This window comes from Chionomys nivalis, chromosome 2 (genome assembly GCF_950005125.1).
Source record: "Chionomys nivalis chromosome 2, mChiNiv1.1, whole genome shotgun sequence".
Lineage (NCBI taxonomy): Eukaryota > Metazoa > Chordata > Mammalia > Rodentia > Cricetidae > Chionomys > Chionomys nivalis.
The window spans coordinates 120,900,277-120,920,621 of NC_080087.1; the positions used below are offsets into that span (position 1 = coordinate 120,900,277).

Below are 20,345 nucleotides of genomic sequence, written 5' to 3' on the forward strand. Positions count from 1 at the left end.
CCTTTCAACCACACAACTGCTAGGACCAACGTGGGAGGGAAGCCCTGGGTCTGGAGCTCTGGGCCGAGGGCAGGTGGTCCCGCCTGCTCTATACTTAGCCTGGAGGAGCCTGTCTGGGCTCTTGTCCTCCAGCTGTGTCATCAGAGAATATTTTTGGGATTGGCAGCTGCAGGCGCCTCAGGCACTCAGGCCCAAGCCTGGCCGGCAGTTGGGGACCTGGCGGCTGGAGGTGGGAGGGAGGAGGGGAAAGAGGCCCAGGCTGTGGGAGGGGGCTGGGAAGAGAGGCTCCAGAGAGCAGGAAGCCAGGCCGCGGGCAGACTAGGCTCCAGGGCCCCTCGCTGCACAAGCAAACAGGAAGGACTGCCCCCTGAGTTCTGGGCTCCGGGCCCGGGAATCGCCGCGCAGCAGGGCTGCAGCTCGGGTCGAGGAGAAGGAGGCGGGCAGGCACCGGAGTTCCACGGGTCCCCGTGCTTGCTCCACCACGCTCCGGCCTCGGCTCCCGGCCTTCCCGCGCGCCCAGGCGGGCCATCTGCTGCGGCCGCGATGAAGGCTGACTCAGGGGATCAGGGAAGCCCCCCGTGTTTCCTGCGCTTCCCGCGACCCGTGCGGGTGGTAAGTGGCGCCGAGGCCGAGCTCAAATGCGTGGTCCTGGGGGAGCCGCCGCCTACTGTCTTGTGGGAGAAAGGCGGGCAGCAGCTGGTGGCCTCGGAGCGCCTGAGCTTCCCGGAGGACGGCGCCGAGCACAGCCTGCTGCTGAGCGGCGCTCTGCCCACCGACGCCGGGGTCTACGTGTGCCGCGCCCGCAACGCGGCCGGAGAGGCCTACGCAGCGGCCGCCGTGACCGTGCTGGAGCCCCCCGCTCCAGAGCCGGAGCCCCAGTCCTCTGATCACCCGCTGCCGCCTCCAGGCACCGGGGAGAGTGCCCCGGTGTTCCTAACAGGGCCCCAGTCCCAGTGGGTGTTGCGCGGGGCGGAGGTGGTGCTGACGTGCCAGGTGGGAGGCCTCCCGGAGCCCAAGCTGTACTGGGAGAAGGATGGGATGGCCTTGGACGAAGTGTGGGACAGCAGCCACTTCGCGCTGGAGCCGGGCAGCGGCGCGGGTGGCCGGGGTGCGAGCCTGACGCTGCGCATCCAGGCTGCGCGACTGCCCGATTCCGGGGTGTATGTGTGCCACGCCCGCAACGCGCACGGTCACGCGCAGGCCGGCGCGCTGCTCCAGGTGCATCAGCCCCACGAGAGCCCGCCCCAGGACCCAGATGAGCCCCCAGTATCCGTAGTGGAGCCTCTCAAGTGCGCACCCAAGACCTTCTGGGTGAACGAGGGCAAGCATGCCAAGTTCCGCTGCTACGTGATGGGCAAGCCGGAGCCCGAGATCGAATGGCACTGGGAGGGCCGCCCTCTGCTCCCCGACCGCCGCCGCCTCATGTACCGCGACCGCGATGGTGGCTTTGTACTTAAAGTGCTCTACTGTCAGGCCAAAGACCGTGGGCTCTATGTGTGCGCAGCGCGCAACTCGGCTGGCCAGACACTCAGCGCAGTCCAGCTGCACGTGAAAGGTAGAGCGCTGCTCCCCCACCCCCACCCCCGTGCCCTCAGAGGTCCTCCTTGCTCTTGTCCACCTCCGTGTTCTGGGGGAATATTGAATTCCCATTCTTGCCTGCCTCCCACCCTCAGGGGTGCACATTTAGACGTCTCCAGTACACTTGTGAAATTCTTAGCACACTACTCAGGCAGATGTTGAAAACCACTAAATTTAGGAATAGATGACTATGTGTAAATTTCCCAGCTCTACGCTGGCTGCTATCCTTTGCTCTTTTAGGCATTTTTTCCCAACTGGATTCCCATCGGTCGCCTTGTCTGTAAGATAAAAGGAGCTTTTTATGGGTGTAAACAACTAAGGCTAAATTAGTAACGTGCCAGTCAATGAGAACAAGGGAGCTGCTGTACTGAAAACACACATTTGGAGTGGAGGCTGTGTTCACAGCTTCAGGCCCTGAATCTGTTGGGAAGGCCCCGTGCAAACCTCTCTGGAGCAACTGCTCCTTCACAGGGGAGATAAACTCGCTAAAGGAAAAGTTCCCCGGCAATCTCTATTCTTTCATTAATCTGTTTAAGTTTGAAAGAAGATGAAAGCAAAGCAAAAGAGGGGGGTTGGAATTACCTAACATGGTTTCGGTACTCATGAACAGAAAATGCAGAGAAAGCAAAACACACTCTAAAGTCACCCTGGAAGTTAAAGTTCTCCCTAGTAGGATTTGATCCCAGCTCGAGGGATGACTCGTTCAGTGGTTGTTCCTAAGCTTCTCTTTCCAAAGGAAACATGTTGAGAAGTTCCCTTGAGTCCTGTCTGGCACACAACCAAGTGTGTGTGGTACCTGAGCTGTGGCAGTGTCCTTATGGGCACAACTCAATGTGCCCAAACTTTGCAGGCCAGTGCAGAAGTGGACTGCCCTCAAGAAAGCAAGGGAACTTCTCCGGGGGGCACAAAAACTTGTTTCCCCAGCACAACTTAGCTCCCTGGTGGTTTCCTATTTCTAAAATAGGGTTTTGCAAAGCTTAGAATGCTATTAAGGTAAAATTCAATGCAGACCCTTACAGAATTGGGGGAAAGTTGGAGAGTTAAGGAAGAGTTTGAAAGTTCACTAATCTGGCTCAGCTGTGCCCTCCCCCTCCCATTTAACACACAAGCAAACTGCTGTGCTCAAGGTAACATAACTGCTGAGCATCAGGGTCATGCTGGAAATCAGGCCATCTAACTCTGCTGGGAATTTGGCTGCCATCCTCCTTCTGGGAAGAGCAAGTAATGTATGATACCAGTCCTCCTCAGATAGCTTCTTCTGAGCCTTCTCTTGCTCTTCTCTATTCTATAGAGCCCCGCCTCCGGTTCACAAGGCCCCTCCAGGATGTGGAGGGCCGAGAGCATGGGATTGTGGTGCTGGAGTGTAAAGTTCCCAACTCCCGAATCCCCACGGCCTGGTTCCGAGAGGACCAACGCCTGTTGCCCTGCCGCAAGTACGAGCAGATCGAGGAGGGCACCGTGAGGCGCCTCATCATCCACAGGCTGAAGGCGGACGATGATGGCGTCTATCTGTGCGAGATGCGGGGTCGAGTGCGCACTGTGGCCAATGTGACGGTCAAAGGTCAGCTGGCCAGTGGGAGGAGGCTGAGGCCGGTGGTGTTCTAGATCCTGGGCTGATGGATTCGCATTCGCCTCTCCGCCTCTCAGGACCCATCTTGAAGCGCTTACCCCGGAAGCTTGATGTCCTGGAGGGAGAGAATGCCGTGCTGCTGGTGGAGACCCGAGAAGCTGGGGTCCAGGGATGCTGGAGCCACGACGGGGAGGAGCTGCCAGCCACCTGCCAGAGCAGTTGTGGTCACATGCATGCCCTGGTCCTTCCAGGGGTGACCCGAGAAGATGCTGGCGAGATCACCTTCAGCCTGGGCAACTCTCGTACCACCACTCTGCTCAGAGTCAAATGTGAGAGCACTGAGCCCCGTAAACAGGAGGATCAGGGCAGGAGGGTAGCCACTGTCTGGGTCCTGGGTTGGCAAAGTGGGTTTAAAGCAGAAATGTTGTTGGGGGCTTGTGCAAGGCTCAAGTGAGAATCTCGCCTTTGTCCCAGGTGTCAAACACAGTCCTCCTGGGCCTCCTGTACTGGTTGAGATGTTCAAAGGCCAAAAGAACACAGTTCTGCTGACCTGGAAACCCCCTGAGCCGCCCCCAGAGACATCCTTCATCTACCGCCTAGAGCGGCAGGAGGTTGGGTCTGAGGATTGGGTCCAGTGCTTCAGCATTGAAAAAGCGGGAGCCGTAGAGGTGCCAGGGGACTGTGTACCTGCCGAGGGTGACTACCGCTTTCGCATCTGCACAGTCAGTGAACATGGCCGCAGTCCCCATGTCGTGTTCAATGGCTCCGCTCACCTTGGTGAGTTAATCCTTTGCCCATCAGTGTCTGTACCCCGGATCATGTCCTCCCTTCTCTGACTCTCTGACTAATGGTGTTCTTCCATCCGCCAGCTTCTGTCCTCTCTGGCCCTTTCTGGTTCTAACAACCATACCCTGTCTCTCTCTGTCCCAGTACCCACGGCTCGCCTGGTGTCAGGCCTGGAGGATGTGCAGGTGTATGATGGGGAAGATGCAGTCTTCTCCCTTGATCTGTCCACCATCATCCAGGGCACTTGGTTCCTTAATGGGGAACAGCTCAAGAGCACTGAGACGGAAGGCCAGGTGGAGCCTGGAGCCCTGCGCTACCGGGTGGAGCAGAAGGGTTTGCAGCACAGACTCATCCTGCAAGCTGTCAGGCACCAGGACAGTGGAGCCCTGGTAGGCTTCAGCTGCCCTGGTGTACAGGACTCTGCAGCTCTCACTATCCAAGGTGGGTACCGGTAGACACCTAGGCTGCGCTTGTTTCTCGTAGCTGGGCTGGAAGAAGAAGGGGCCTTTGTGATGGGCTCCGATTGAGAGTTCCAGTGTTCAGGAAGCCACTTTCAACTCTCAGCATATAGAGCTTCACTTAGAGTGTCATTTCTGTTCTTTGGATTGCCTTACTTTGCAGTAATTCTGTCACGTTGGGCTGGGGTATAACCCAGTGGTACACCACTGCCTAGCATGTGTAAGGCCTTGGGTCCAGCTCGATACCACCAAAGAATAGTTACATGTCTCCCGTTTGAGAGACGTGGACCACTGCCTGCTTTCTGTCCGCTTGTCTGATTGCCAACGCTGTCTCCTTGTGTTTACCGTGAGCCAGGCACAGCATGATCCTTTTGATAGCCCTATAAAACAGGTTCTTCTGTCATTTGTACTTTGCCTGTGGGAGGCAGGCACAGAGAAGTTAAATGGCCTTTAGGATCCCCACCCTCCGATTCCCTCATCCCCACTCCACCCCACACACCGTGCTTCCTTTGAAACAAGGAAGGGAGGAAATGTATCATCACTCAGGATTGAAGGAAGGGGTGCTAAAAATTCAAGGGCCATCGTAGCATTTAGCTGTCTTGTTATTGCTAGAAAACCAGAGACCTTACAGTGGTAACTTAGAGAATCAGAAGTAGAGAGCAAGGGCAGAAATATCAAGAGCAGCGTTTCTACACTAACCCAGGACCACTAACATAGGAGGCACCAGGAGAGACGGGCTCTTTAAGACTTCATAGGTATGCTGGGCCGTGGTGGCATAAGCCTTTAATCCCAGAACATGGGAGGTGGAAGCAGACAGATCTCTGCCAGTTTGAGCCACCTCGGTCTACAGAGCAAGTTCCAGGACAGGCTCCAAAGCTACACAGAGAAACCCTGTCTTGAAAAATAAATAATCAGGCAAATAAATAAAATTCTGAAAAAATCAGTGAAAAAAATAAATAAAAAAGAATTCTGACAAACAAGTAAATAAACAGATAGAATTCTTAGGTATAATAAAACCACTACTCTTTTTTTTTTTTTTTTTTTTTTTTGGTTTTTCGAGACAGGGTTTCTCTGTGGTTTTGGAGCCTGTCCTGGAACTAGCTCTGTAGACAAGGCTGGTCTCGAGCTCACAGAGATCCGCCTGCCTCTGCCTCCCGAGTGCTGGGATTAAAGGCGTGCGCCACCATCGCCCGGCTAAAACCACTACTCTTAAGTAGTGACCTAAAAGCCTGACTTGGCTTGTCCTGCTTTCTGTTGCCGTAACAGAATTGGTGATACTGGGTACTTTTCTTGTTGGTCAGTTCCATCGAGTTAGTTTCTAGTGACCCCCCGCCTCCCCCCGCCTCCGACCGTTCCCTAAGTCAGAACATGACAAGAAAGTAGAAAGCTGTCAAGACAGAAGGAAGCAATACTTGGGGTGAACCAGCTTTGCGACAGTGTACCCAAGAGCTGACGGGGTCCTGGGGACTCCTCCCACCAAGCTCACCACACCTGCTGCTTCCTGGTCCTCCTCCTCTCCTTTCATTGTTTGTTTTGTGCTTTTTGTCATTCGTGGTGGTGGTGGTTGGTTGGTTAAGGTTTGTGTGTCAGGGGAGAGTTTTGGTTTTAAGAAGGTGTCTCACTGTGTAGCTCTGCACCCCCACACCCGGCCTTAGGTGTCCCCTCTTAAAGGTTCCAAACATCGCCACCCTGAGGATCACATAGACCTTTCAGTGATAACCCAGATCTTAATCAAACATAGCAAAGCCCAATACTTTTTTTCCCCAAGTACAGGAAATTGAACTTAGTACCTTCTGTGTGTGCTTGACAGATGCCTGGCCTCTGTCCTCTTCCCCTTTGACCTCAGACCTGCTTTGAAAAGCCCTGACACCTGGGCTTTAGTGACTGACAGCAATTGTCTTCCCATGTGTTCATCCCTACACAAGCACTGCTGCTGGGGAGAGGATGCTTATTCAAACAGAATAGACCAAAGTGACCAGCTTTCTCTCCATTCAGAAAGCCCAGTGCACATCCTGAGTCCGAAGGACAAAGTGTCACTGACCTTCACAACCTCTGAACGGGTAGTGCTGACCTGTGAGCTCTCAAGAGTGGACTTTCCAGCAACCTGGTACAAGGATGGGCAGAGAGTGGAGGAGAGTGAGTCACTCATAGTAAAGGTGGATGGGCGCAAACACCGACTGATCCTGCCTGAGGCTCAAGTCCGAGACAGCGGTGAATTTGAATGCAGAACCGAAGGGGTCTCAGCCTTCTTCAACATCACTGTTCAAGGTCAGGAACCATGCTGCTGAGGCTGATTCTGGGGGCTTTGTAACCCCTGCTCCTTGTTTGGTGGCGGTCCCCTTGTAAGGAGGACTTGTTCTATGCTTCATTTTGTGGTATTTGCGTGTGGCCTAGGGCCTTGTGGATTCAAGGTGAGTACTGCTTAGATTTATCCCTGGTCCTGCATTTACGTCTTTAATGTCTCGTGTATCCATATCATCAAGCACACTTGCTCACCAATGCATGCACACCCTCTGCTGGAGTGGGTGAGGGAGCTGAATGCACCCGAGGGAAGAAGGGAGTGGCTGGCGTTTATTGAGAACCTACTTTGGGGCTAGAGCTATTTGCGCCGATGCTCTTTTGTTTAATTTTCACTACTCAGAAAGGTATAATCTCAGCCAGGCAGTGGTAGCACACACCTTTAACCCCAGCACTCAGGAGGCAAAGGCAGGTGGATCTCTGTGAGTTCGAGGCCAACCTGGTCTACAGAACGAGTTTTGGAACAGCTAGGGCTGTTACAGAATTATTACAACTTCACTGTCATCACATAGCCAGCAAAGATGGTGGCTTGGAATCACACCCAGGCTCGGATTTTTCCTACTACTCATGGTGGTTGAAGTATGCAGAGGTATTAAGTATATCGGTCTAGTGGTTCCTAGCAGACCGGTGCACGCTAGACTCTTGCTGCAAATGCACGTACCCGGCACCCCTGAGATATCGAGAGTGGAGACATCCAGGTCTGAGCCTGGGGGAATCTTCTTTTTAGAAAGCTGACAGTAGCTCAGCAAGGTGGCACGTGCAGATTTGAGGCCAGTCTTGGCATTGTGAGGCACTATATCTTCAAAGAAGAGAGGAAAGAGCCTGGCAGTGGTGGCCTAAACTTTTAATCCCAGCACTCAGGAGGCAGAGGCATGGAATCCCTGTGAGTTCAAGGCCAGTCTGGTCTACAGAGCTAGTTCCTGAACAGTCAGGGCTAAGCAGAGAAATCTTGTATCGATAAACAAAACAAAATACACACACACATACACAAAGGGAGGGAGGGAGCTGACTCTCAAGGATGGTGGCTTAAGAGCTACTGATCCCTTTGCATAGAAATCCTGCTTCAAGTCCATTACCAGGAGACCTTGTAACCCCAATCTGATTATGATCTGTGTCAGGGAACTCAGTATCCATGTTAATCTGTTTTCTGTCACTGTAATGAAATACCTGAGACATTCACTGATAATGAGAAAAGGTTTGTTGGGAGTTCCCGACCCCAAGACCAAGTGGACCCATTGTTTTGAGACCGTGATGAGGGTGCTCGATGACAAAGTCAGGGTTGGATGTGGCAGAAAAAAATTGCTCATCTTCATGGTCAGGAAGTAGGAGGGGAAGGGGCTGGGATCCCACCAACCCCTTGGAAGTCAGGCCCCAGTGACTTAAGGTTTTCCCATCCAATCACACCACAACATCATGATGGTACCAGACCAGCCTGCAAGCCCTTAACATCTGGGCCTTGGAGATACTGCCTAAATACAAACACAGCATTGCCTGGTGGATTGCTTAGCGCTGGCTAAATCATCCTCCAGACCCGTCCTTCTTGTCCTGTCCTTGTGAAGGACACAGTAAATTCAGCCACATGCCTGTGATTGTGATGTGCCTTTGGCCTCTCTCACTATTGGATGCCACTCAGCTGCCTTTGGGGATCTTTGGATCACTCGGTGCCATTTCATCTGTCATAGCTAAGCTGCCTTGCTGCCAGGGTCTGCTGCATGCCAGGGCTTTGGTAACCCCTCTGCCTTACCCCCAGTGTCCTCATCTCCTTATAAGGGGGTGTTTATGACCCATCTCTCTTCCCCATCCAGACCCCCCAGTGCACATCGTGGCCCCCCGGGAACATGTGTTTGTACACGCCATCACTTCCGAATGCGTCATGCTGACCTGTGAGGTAGATCGAGAGGACGCCCCTGTGCACTGGTACAAGGATGGGCAGGAGGTGGAGCAGAGTGAATTCGTGATGCTAGAGAATGAAGGGCCCCATCACCGCCTGGTGCTGCCTGCAGCCCAGCCCTCCGACGGGGGCGAGTTTCAGTGCGTCGCAGGAGACGAACGTGCCTACTTCACTGTCACCATCACAGGTGGGACCAGCTAGAGCAGCTAGCACACGCGCTCCTGCATGTCACACTTCAAGCCTCCGCTAGCCTCCCTATGTGGTCTGGTCCTGAGCACACCAGTCCTGGCTCTTCATCCCCAGCGGAGCCCTGCCTTCGCCGTCTTCCAGGAACCCCCACTAAGAGGGTTCCTTGGGGACAATAGTTCTGTTATAAAGCAGGTGATAGGAGGTGTGGAAGGGGTCAGAACACTGAGACCCAGTCTTCTCCCATATTTTATTTTTTATACTGTCCTTGTCTCCCCCCAGAGAATGTGAACTGCTCCCACAGCTAAAGTTGACACCACAGTCCCCATTATGCGGCTCCCACACAAAGCTTGGTGAGCTTTGGAGATCATGGTCCTGTTGTTCTGCCCGTGGTGGCTGTGTTTAGGATTGTGCAGCTCTAGCTGTGACTGCCTACAGAGTGACTTCCGCTTCGACACATGGCAGACTTTCAAAGCATAGCAGACGGGCACGCACCAGGAAGGGTAGCAGGGCACCCCAGTCCCACCCCGTCTCGCCTAGCAACAGCTGTCTCTGTCCTTCAGACGTTTCCTCGTGGATCGTGTACCCCAGTGGCAAAGTGTATGTGGCAGCCGAACGCCTAGAGCGTGTGGTGCTGACCTGTGAACTGTGCCGGCCCTGGGCTGAGGTGCGCTGGACCAAAGATGGGGAGGAGGTAGTGGAGAGCCCAGCCCTGCTCCTGGAGAAGGAAGGCACCATCCGCCGCCTGGTGCTGCCCTCCGTCCAGCTTGAGGACTCCGGAGAGTACTTGTGCGAAATCGATGACGAGTCGGCCTCCTTTGCCGTCAGCGTCACAGGTGTGGGCCCGCCCCAGCCCCCAGAGTCACCAGAGGACAAACTTGAGTGTGAAGGGTGTTGAGTGGCTGTTTCCTCACATGCCCGCATCCTGGTGTCAGGGAAAGAAGTGTGGGTTGAGGTGCATGCACCAGTGCCCCTGCTGGAAAGAACCTGGAACCCCAATCGGAAGAAACAGGCCTTTCTCCCATGTCAAGGACAGGTCTAGCTGTGCTCCCCCAGCTCACTGACTAACACAATCCGGGTCAGTCCCTGGGCTCCTGGTCCGAGAGATGCCAGCCTAGCTAGGAAGACAGTCGTTAACCAGGGGTCGCAAACAGGGAGACCCTTGGTCCCTGTGCAGCCCACAGATATGTTTTGTTTGGCCTGCAGAGTCATACCAAAGTCAGGACAGCCCAAATAACAACCCGGAGTTATGCGTCCTCTTGAAAAAGCCGAAGACCCGGCGGCTCTGGTCCCGTTTCCCCCCATGGCGACGAACGGCTGGCATTGAGTAGCAGCTGCCCCATAATATGGGGCCCCTGTCCCTCTGTTCCACCCACCCTGACATTCCTTCTGCCTCTCTCCAGACTTCTTGAGCTATTGATTCAACCCCACTTGGCCTCTGCAGTTGGCGACCCCTGTGTTAAACCAATAAACACACCAATGAACACTGCAAGACACCTGTGATAACTGATAAGCCTGCTAAGGGTCCAGGGCTCAACAGAGCAGCCAGGCAGGGAGGACCTGGGAGAAAATCACCCAGGGTGACTGTAATAAAGGCTGGGCTTCATATACTCAGCAGCATATGAACAGACAAGCATTTCCTTCCCAAAGGGCACAGCACAGCAATAAGCCAGACATGTGTCAGGGTAGGCTGTCAGGGCCTGCACAGAACTCCTAGGGCTGGCGACTGCTATCCTGGTCAGGGTAATGAAGATATTTACTTACTTTACTGCAGCTGAGTTCTAGGTAGGCAGAGAATATTCTAGGTAGGGAGACGTACAGGGTGACTAGAAGTGGTGGTGTATGCCAGAGACTTTGGGATGGTCGTGGGGGGTTTAGGCAGTTCTGAGCATCACAAAAGAACCACAGTGGCCGCACTGGACAACCACCCTATTGTTCATGGCCCTGTTACCTTCTTCCCTGACCTGCCCAAGGAGTCATGCTGAGGCTGAGAGGCGCTCAGGGACCCCAGTTAGAGGAGTCCCCAGTGGCAACAGGGCTGTGCACACATTCTGTTTCATAGCCAGCCACCTTCACTCTCTAGTTCCCAGCCCTGGCCAGACATAACAGCCACAGCCACAAAGTACCAGGTGCCCCACAGGAAGTTCACACAGATACCACTTCACCTCCAGGCCAGAGTGGGTCTAGTCCCACACCCAGTGAGTTCTGCTGTCGTAGCTTTCCTCCAGCTCACTGCCTCAACCTGTTCCACAGCCCAGGAAGCTGCCTCCTGCAATCTTCTGGCCTTGCCATGACTGGATCAGACACTTCGTGAAAATCCCGTGTGTAGAGAGGTGCTCCACCAGCTCAAGGCTGTGGTGTGCTGCGGTCGGGTGCCTCCGTGAGCTGAAAAATTCCGTGTCAGGAAAGCTAGCAGTTCTCCAGCCCGGCCACAAGGGGGCCAGGTGCACTCTAGTCTTTGAAACTTGATTCCCAAGGGAGCAAGAGGCATGGTACTAGGGCATGCTTGGGCTTGCTGACCGTGGAATAATATTGACTTGGTTCCTTTTCTGTGGAGAAGTAGCCTGTGCTGGGGATGAGATCCCTGGAGCAGCGTGTAGCATCCTTGGGGAACTTTTAGACGAGTATTAGCAACTCTGGATGTACAGGTACAAAAGGCTTTCCTTAGTGGCTGCTAGCCTGGGCTTGGATTCCCTCCCACTGCCTGCAGCAGGAGAGCCTGCGTGGAACAGAAAGTGCTTCCTCCTGCCCCCAGAGCTGTAAGTCATTCCGTGCCTTAGTTCTTCCACTTGGAAAATGGAGACAGCGTAGTACTTTTCTCCAGACATCACTGTGAGGCTAACCATGCAGAGTGCTTAGCGCCATTGCTAGAACATTAGGAAGGATCTGTCCTTACAGACCCTGACCATCCCTTATGCACAATTTTGAGAGCCCTCAAGCCCTCAAAAGGCCTGTTAAAAGGTCAACAGTAGTCTGATACAGTGGTACACGTCTTTAATCCCAGCACTCAGGGAGGCAGAGGCAGATAGAGCTCTGTGTGTTCCAGGCTATTCCGGTCAACACAGTGAGTTTCAGACCGGCCAGGGCTATGTAGTAAGACCATTTCTCAAAGAAAGAAAAAAAATGAAGAGACAGGAAGAAAGAAAAGAAAAGTTTGGTAGTCAAATTTATTTCACTAAAACTGAGTTTAATTGCTTCATACTTAATTACTCCTTAATTATCTGGTTTATCTGGTAGGACTAGTATATCTGTATCTTTCTGAGATGTGACTATTATCTTTTAATATGTTTTGCTGAGGGGAAAAACATTGCACAGCAAAAATGTTAGCGGGAATAGTTATAAAGGGTGGGGGCAGGGCCTGAAGGTGTTTTATAAATGAGAAATGCATCCTTTTTAGACTCCGAAATACTCTGATTTCTGCAAAGGGCTGACCCTAGAGATTTCAGGAGACACATCAGGGACCTGTTGCTACTCAGTTCTCTGGACTGTTATTGCTGCATGGGCAACACGGCCCAGATCATGCCAGCTGGTGACACCTTTGTTTGCCCTGCTCCACAGAGCCTCCTGTGCGGATCATATACCCTCAGGATGAGGTGACCTTGGTTGCTGTGAGTTTGGAATGTGTGGTGCTGACGTGTGAGCTGTCTCGAGAGGATGCTCCTGTGCGCTGGTACAAGGATGGGCTGGAGGTGGAAGAGAGCGAGGCCCTGGTGCTAGAGAGCGACGGGCCTCGTCGCCGTCTGGTGCTGCCTGCTGCCCAGCCAGAAGACGGGGGCGAGTTTGTGTGCGACGCTGGAGATGACTCAGCCTTCTTCACTGTCACCGTCACAGGTGGGTAGCTTATGTGGGCATTTCCGGGAGGTAGAGATAGGGTGCTATGGGGACAGGCATCAACCACCCTTCTTCCCTCCTCTTAGGGGGACCCCTGGTTTCCTTTCCCCATACCTCTGGTCTCTTCAGTCTTAACCATTAGAGAGATCAAGCTGGGCCGATGACCACAGGCCTGGCGAGAGGGAGCCCAGCGATTGGGATCATTCCTTCATTTAACAAATGCTTACCAAACAGCTACTGTATGCTTGACACCATACTAGATGCTGGGTACAAAGTGAGCCAGTGAACTACAGGAACTCATATTGGGAAGGGATAGACGGGAGGGGGAGCAAAATAAATGGTTCCTTGAGTAACAAAAGGTAAGTGTGTCAGAGGCAGAGCACAGCATTGGAGGAAATTGGGATGGAGCTCGGGAGGAATGACTCGATAGAGATGGGTATGAGTCTGACCTGCCTTTGAGACCTTGGGCAAGTCCTTTTCCTCATAGGAGTTCTCAGGTCCTTAGCTGTGAAGTGTATCGTTGAGTCAGGCAGCGGCCTTGAGTCAGAATCATGTGCCGCTTTCTCTGCCCACCCACTAGCTCCACCAGAAAGGATTGTGCACCCGGCAGCCCGATCCCTGGATTTACAGTTCGGGTCTCCAGGACATGTGGAGCTGCGCTGCGAAGTGGCCCCAGCGGGGTCCCAGGTGCGCTGGTACAAGGACGGGCTAGAGGTAGAGGTGTCGGAGGCTCTGCAGCTGGGTGCCGAGGGGCCTGCCCGAACCCTCACCCTGCCCCACGCCCTGCCCGAGGATGCCGGGGAGTATGTGTGTGAGACCCGAGATGAGGCTGTCACCTTCAACGTCAGCCTGGCTGGTGGGTGTGCTGGGGCCAGCCTGGGGTGGGGAGTCAGGGGCTGGCTTAGGCTTACCTTCTCCTTTCTTTCTGCAGAACTGCCAGTGCAGTTCCTGGCCCCGGAGGCAGCCCCGAGCCCGCTCTGTGTGGCTCCCGGGGAACCAGTGGTGCTGAGCTGTGAACTGTCCCGAGCAAGCGCACAAGTGTTCTGGAGCCATAATGGGAGCCCTGTGCAGCAGGGCGAAGGGCTGGAGCTGAGAGCTGAGGGTCCTCGCCGAATCCTCTGCATCCAGGCTGCAGACCTAGGTCACGCAGGTGTCTACACCTGCCAGTCTGGGACAGACCCAGGGGCCCCAAGTCTCAGCTTCAATGTCCAGGTGGCTGGTGAGTACAGCGTGGAAGAAAGCCTTAGTAGCACCCCGTACCCGGGCTCCCCCACTTTCCTAAAACACCACATTTATCCCCTTGCCCAGTTTCCCCAGTTTGCCTCCCTGCCCTCCTCGTTGCCCTCCCAGTGACCCCTAACTCTGACCCCACAGAGCCCCCGGTGCGGGTAGTGGCCCCCGAGGCAGCCCAGACGAGGGTTCGAAGCACCCCAGGCGGGGACCTAGAGCTGGTGGTGCACTTCTCCAGGCCAGGGGGCCCTGTGCGCTGGTACAAGGACGGGGAGCGCCTGGTGAACCAGGGGCGGGTACAGCTGGAACAAGCCGGGGCCAGGCAGGTGCTGCGGGTGCGGGGGGCACGGAGAGGGGACGCTGGGGAATACCTGTGTGACGTACCCCAAGACAGTCGCATCTTCATCGTCAGCGTGGAAGGTAACAGTGCACCCCTCACACCCACTGGGTTCTGGCACCCACAAAGACCACCTCCTGTCCTGGGCTCTCCTCCTCTACATCTCACCCAACCTACTATCTGTGGTTCCCACCAATGTGTGTATGACATCACCCTGAGAGCAAACTCCTTTTTCCAGGACCTAGCATGCTGTGTGGCCCAGTAGAGAAGAACAGGGCCTCTAGAGTCAATTTGCTCAGGGTCCAGCCCAGACTCTGCTCTCTGGGAATTGTGTGACATTTGCCAAGTTGTTTTACTTCTCTGAGCCCAAACTCTGAACTGGAATAGCAAATAGGTTTCTATGACTGTTAAGTGCTGTAATAGGGCCCATAGTAAATGATGTATTGGTACTAGAGATTTGGGAAGAGGTGCCAGGCTGGGACTGCAGGGAGCTTACGAAGGAATTGTTATCCTGGTCTTTGGGAGAATCCCCATGACCAACACACAGCAGAAAATCACTCAAGCTGTAGTAATTGGTGGGAGAATGAGTGCTGAGTCCTACGGAACAGATGAGGAGAGAGGGAGAAAGAGGTACCCAGTTTCACTGCCTCACCCCTCCTTCCAGAACCCCCACCAGTGAGACTAGTCTCTGAACTGACCCCCCTGACGGTCCACGAGGGTGACGATGCCACATTCCAGTGTGAAGTTTCAACACCAGATGCCCAAGTCATCTGGCTACGCAATGGAGCCGTGGTCACTCCAGGGCCCCAGCTGCAGATAGTCCAGAATGGTTCAAGCCACACTTTGATCATCCGAGGCTGCCAACTCAAAGACACGGGGACCGTGACTGCACGGGTGGGAGCCACAGACACAAGCGCCAGGCTCCATGTTCGAGGTTTAATGCCACTGAGTGTATAACACCCCATTCCCCGTAACCCCTTCCCAATCCTGGCCTAGGAGTGAGATAGCCAGCGCCAGCCTTCAGGGCTCCATGACCCCCTCTTTCCTCCCCTTCCAGAGACAGAGCTGCTGTTCTTGCGGCGGCTACAGGATGTGCGAGTTGAAGAAGGTCAGGATGTGTGCCTTGAGGTAGAGACAGGCCGAGTGGGTGCCGCTGGAGCCATTCGCTGGTTACGAGGTGGGGAGCCTGTTCCCCTCGACTCTCACCTGACCACCGCCCAGGATGGCCGTGTCCACCGCCTCTCCATCCATGGTGTCCTACTTACCGACCAGGGTACCTACGGCTGCGAGAGCCAGCATGATCGCACCCTGGCTAGGCTCAGTGTGAGGCGTGAGTGCCCTGTCTTCTCCTAATTCATCACCCACCTGGCTGGCCGAGAGTCCCCGAGACCCCCCACCAAAGTGCCCCTTTCTGCTAAGGACAGTCTGCCCTGGCCATCCCAATCAGGGGTTAGAGCCTGAAGCCTCCCTGCTTGAAGCAAAGCATCTCTTTTTTTCCTAATGTTTTCTGGTTACCTCAGAAGTCCGCATGGACTTTGCTTTCCACCTCCCACTTCCAAGATGGCTTTGTTAGCAACATAAATGCTATACTCCAGAAAGACTCTTTCTTCTGTATTTATTCTTCGGAAGAATGACTGGCTACCCTATGCTGGAGCCCCCCACTAGTTAGCTGCATGACTGACCCCACCCAAGCTCTCTCAAACAAGTCTCCCTAAAAATGGAGTTGAACTCTCTTCTCTAGAGACTTGGAGGAAGTTAGCGGAAATGTCAAGGCCTTGGTGATTGGCTGTCATCAGTGATACGCGTTCATCACAGTGTAATACAGAGTGTCACTGATCTTTATCTAGTGCAATAGAGAAAATCGTGGTTAGCAAAAGTCAGAGCAGCTGCCAAAGATGACACAGTCCATATGCAAATTATATGTTAAAACTAGGCTCCAATCCCAATGGGTCTGGCTTCAGATTTCCTGTTCCTTCCAATGTCATAGAACCCCACACCATGTGGCTTCCCACACTTCTCACCCCTCCCCCCAAAACTTTTTTTTTAATATTTATTTATTATGTATACAATATTCTGTCTGTGTGTCTGCAGGCCAGAAGAGGGCACTAAACCTCTTTACAGATGGTTGTGAGCCACCATGTGGTTGCTGTGAATTGAACTCATGACCTTTGGAAGAGCAGGCCTTCCATTGAGTGCTGGGGGTGGTGTGGAGAGTGCTGAGGGTTGAGTGAACCCCTGAACCCTGCCCAAAGCTAGAGCTACCATCCTTCCTCTCTCCTCCTCTTCCCACACCAGCGCGGCAGCTGAGGGAACTTCGTCCTCTGGAGGATGTGACTGTCATTGAGGGGGGCAGCGCCACCTTCCAGCTGGAGCTGTCCCAGGAGGGAGTGACTGGAGAGTGGGCCCAGGGTGGAGTCCGGCTGCACCCAGGGCCCAAGTGCCACATTTATGCAGAAGGCCGTACTCACCGCTTGGTGCTCAGCGATCTAGGTCTGGCTGACTCAGGCTGTGTCTCCTTCACTGCGGATACCCTTCGCTGCGCTGCTCGGCTCTCAGTGAGAGGTGTGGCCTCTGGACCCCCTGCCTGCTAATTTCCTGTGTGTGACCACTGATCTAACCAACCGTGTGGCTCCTACTGACCACCCTGCCAAAGTGGGGAATCCCTGGACTCTTTGGATCTGTTTGGGCCCTTCTAATGAACACCTTGCATATGACTGCTCAGTTGCCTGTAGCCCTGCAAACCGGTGCTACATTGATCAATCCCGTGTCTGTGTGATCCCTCTAGCCTATCTACCTGACTACTCTTAATCCGACTCAGTGATCCCCTTTGCTGCCTAAAATGTGCCCCTTGTAGTTCTTCCACTGAGAACCACTGAAGAGTGCTGTAGTACTGATTCTGCCTGAGGGCCCCCATTTTTCCAGCCCTAGTGATTTCCCCATTAATCATGCCTGTGGCATTAATGGACCTCAGGCTGTGTGGAGTTTTTATGCATGTCCCCTGCTGATCACCTCACGTGACTTCCAGCTAGTCACTCCTACCCCCGTTGACTCTCTGGCCCTGCCGTGTCTCCCATTTTCCAGCATCTCCTTTGAACTTCTGTCGTCCAGTGTCCTCCACTCACTAGTGACCTCTACTGACCGCCTGCATGTGTTTACCACTGACGCGTGTGTGTGTGTGTGTGTGTGTGTGTGTGTGTGTATGTGTGTGTGTGTGTTGTGCATACTGGGCCCTCACTCCTCACTCACCCCTGTCCCTTGGCCTTGTTCTCCCTTACCCACTCTCAGAAGTCCCAGTGACTTTTGTGCGGGGGCCACAGGACCTAGAAGTGACTGAAGGTGACACGGCCACTTTCGAGTGCGAGCTTTCCCAGACTTTGGCTGACGCTGTATGGGAGAAGGTCAGAGACCTGGCCCTAGTGCAGACTTGTGCATTTAACCATAGTGCAGGCAAGAAACTAACACTCCCTGGACTAGGTTAAGACTGATGGCACAGTTAATCCTTTTTAATCCTTAGAACACCCTGTGTAGGGATATTTTGTTGTCACCGGGTTGGTTATCTAAGGGATGAACGGAGTTAGTTGTTCAATGTCAGAAAATATCAGAAAAAAGGCCTTTGTTGGAAACCGATTTTAGAATCCACACTCAGTGGGTCCATGCAGAGCCCTGGGCTTTCTGTGCTGTTGGTGTCAATTCTTGACTCAAAAGTCCCCAAGGGATGGCACCTTCTCAGAAAAGTGACCAGAAAGGGAAGATGTGGGACGGTCCAACCCTAGCAGGGGAACACAGTGAACCCCACTGGTGAGCCTCTAGACAGCTTGACATGCATAGAGGACACCGCCACCTTCCGCGGCGGCGGCTCCCAGAGTCTTGCTGGGCTCGGTCTGATTTTAAATGCTGTCCTTAGGATGGGCAGGCACTCTCTCTAAGCCCCAGGCTCCGGCTCCAGGCTCTAGGCACGCGCCGCCTTTTGCTGCTGCGGCGCTGCAATTCCTCGGACGCCGGAACCTACAGCTGCGTTGTGGGGACAGCCCGCGCCGGGCCGGCGCGGCTGACAGTGCGCGGTGGGTACCCACGGATTCCGAGGCTGGGCACTACTCTGAGCACCTGGGCTGCAGAAGGGTGTTCCCCCACAGTTTACACACTTTTAGGGAGGGGGCGTGGCGGGTGTGTCCTGGTTCCGCCCCGCCCCTGCCTCACGCTCCCGGCTCCGCCCCCAGAGCGCGAGGTGTGTGTGCTCCGGGAGCTCCGGTCTGTTCGCGCCCGCGAAGGAGACAGTGCTACGTTCGAGTGCACCGTGTCGGAGGCCGAGACCCCCGGGCGCTGGGAGCTCGGAGGCCGTGCCCTGAGACCCGGAGACCGCGTCCGCATCCGACAGGAAGGTCTGGCCGCTTTCCTACCCTCTGTGACCCGTTGTTACTTTGCCTAGGGTTCAGGCACACTCCGCCCCATTAGGATTAGCTCCGCCTTTAGCTCGAGCAGGCCCCGCCCCACGGCCCCACTCCAGGGTCTCCCGGACTTTTCTCTGCAGCCAGCTTCGAGTCCTGCTTAGCGCCTTTTTGCTTCCTCTCTCCAATTCCACACACCGACACTTCGGAACCTCCCTGGGTACCACCTTCGTTCTCGAATCCTCCCGGGAAGCGGCTGAGGCCTCGCTACCTTTTCCTCCCCCCTCCCCAGGGAAGAAACACATTCTGGTGCTGAGCGAGCTGCGAGCCGAGGACACCGGTGAAGTCTGCTTCCAGGCGGGACCCGCCCAGTCCTTGGCTCGGCTGGAGGTGGAGGGTAAGCTTCTGAGGCTAAGGGGACAGGGAAGGGCATCACCTCCCGTCCTGGGACTGACTGACTGGCCGCAGGTTCTAGAAATGTCGCTTTTTTCATCTCTCCTCTTCGAGGAGATTCCTTGGGGGTAGATCACAGAGGGCAGCCCATTTTCTCAGGAGGAGACGGAGAGGAAGAGATTTTGAGCCGGTCGTGCAGGGAAACTGACCTGTGGCACGGCGGGCTTGTACCAGAAGCGGAGGTCGTAGGCAGGGAGGAAGATGCATCTCTCCTCCAGGGGCCATGCGTGTCCTTATTAAGCCCCTGTCCCCCCCCCCCCCCAACCGCAGCGTTGCCTCTCCAGATGTGCCGCCGCCCACCTCGCGAGAAGACTGTTCTGGCTGGCCGCAGGGCGGTCTTGGAGGTGACTGTGTCCCGCCCAGGAGGCTACGTGTGTTGGTTGCGGGAGGGGGTCGAATTGTGTCCCGGAAACAAGTATGAGATGCGCAGCCACGGCCCCACCCACAGCCTGGTCATCCGTGACGTCCGACCTGAGGACCAGGGCATCTACAGCTGCCAGGCGGGTCAGGACAGTGCTGACACACAGCTGCTGGTAGAGGGTGAGTAAAGCCCCCTGGACAGAATCCCGGAACAGGAGGCTGACCGGGCAGGGGGTGCCCCCTGGAAGCTGCAGCGCTGAGATACACCTATAGGAGGTTTTCCAGGACTCAGGGAAGGACTCTTGGCCGTAGGTGCTGGTGCATGTGGGGAGTGGGGGAGGGGCGGGAGAGATCACGCCCAAGGCTGTAGAGGAGAGGGAGCCCTGAGTCTCAAGGACCTTTCCGGACCTTCCTAGGACCCTTCTTTCTAGGACTTCTTCCCCCTGTTCCTGGAGCATGCGTGTCACCCCCAAACACCCCATTGCTACCAGTTGCTGTCTTTCTCACTACCCACCAGTATCTGCTGGTACCTGTCCTTCACCCGCTCCTGCCCTTTGTCCAGCTGGCTTCTGCTCTCCTAACTGGGAGACAGCTCCTTCCATTCTTTACCTCTTTCACGTAGGAGGTGCCCATCCTACCCCAGATCTTTGCGTATCTTTCACACATTTTGCTGTGTGTTCCACCCTACGGCTCTCACCTTCTTGGCCCCACAGACACCCTTGACAGAGGCTCTGAAAGGGTGGGACCCAGCTCTTCCCCTTGTGGGTATCCAAGGGCTACCAGGGGGAGGAAACTGGCTTTGCCCACTCTCCCCACCCCAGTCCCACATGCAGTCGTTCCTCTACAGGTGACTAGCGGACTGAACCCGACCGGGCAAATGCCCTCGGACGGTATGGAAGGAGGCGTGTACTCTTATACTGGGCATGATGGATGGGAGGAGTCAGAGAGAGCGAAACAATAAAAACAAACAAACACTACCGTT

The 20,345-nt window shown here is 54.8% G+C and overlaps 1 protein-coding gene across 5 annotated transcripts; it reads left to right on the forward strand.

Annotated features, from left to right (window-relative positions):
• Positions 1-127: 127 nt before the first annotated feature.
• On the forward strand, positions 128-20,336 carry Obsl1 (obscurin like cytoskeletal adaptor 1). 5 transcript variants are annotated; one of them, XR_009056387.1, is made up of 21 exons: positions 128-1,555; positions 2,870-3,139; positions 3,226-3,477; positions 3,623-3,925; positions 4,079-4,375; positions 6,388-6,660; positions 8,496-8,768; positions 9,331-9,603; positions 12,326-12,598; positions 13,179-13,454; positions 13,530-13,817; positions 13,973-14,248; positions 14,830-15,099; positions 15,223-15,495; positions 16,461-16,727; positions 17,451-17,563; positions 18,070-18,226; positions 18,383-18,544; positions 18,843-18,947; positions 19,288-19,543; positions 20,211-20,336. XR_009056387.1 is itself a non-coding variant. In XM_057758345.1 (21 exons), the coding sequence occupies exons 1-21, from the start codon at positions 544-546 to the stop codon at positions 20,216-20,218; spliced, it is 5,691 nt and encodes a 1,896-aa protein (XP_057614328.1). In that variant the 5' UTR covers positions 129-543; the 3' UTR covers positions 20,219-20,336. The 5 variants fall into 5 exon arrangements, 4 of the variants coding, with proteins under 4 accessions (XP_057614328.1, XP_057614341.1, XP_057614332.1 ...); XM_057758345.1 differs by having other exon boundaries at positions 129-1,555; positions 19,274-19,543; XM_057758349.1 differs by lacking the exon at positions 13,973-14,248 and having other exon boundaries at positions 130-1,555; positions 19,274-19,543.
• Positions 20,337-20,345: the final 9 nt, after the last annotated feature.

Coding starts and splice junctions, on each gene's coding strand:
- Obsl1 (XM_057758345.1), top strand. CDS start 544: ATGAAGGCTGACTCAGGGGATCAGGGAAGCCCCCCGTGTTTCCTGCGC. Junction 3,140..3,225: donor GGCCAATGTGACGGTCAAAG/GTCAGCTGGCCA, acceptor TCCGCCTCTCAG/GACCCATCTTGAAGCGCTTA. Junction 6,661..8,495: donor CTTCAACATCACTGTTCAAG/GTCAGGAACCAT, acceptor TTCCCCATCCAG/ACCCCCCAGTGCACATCGTG.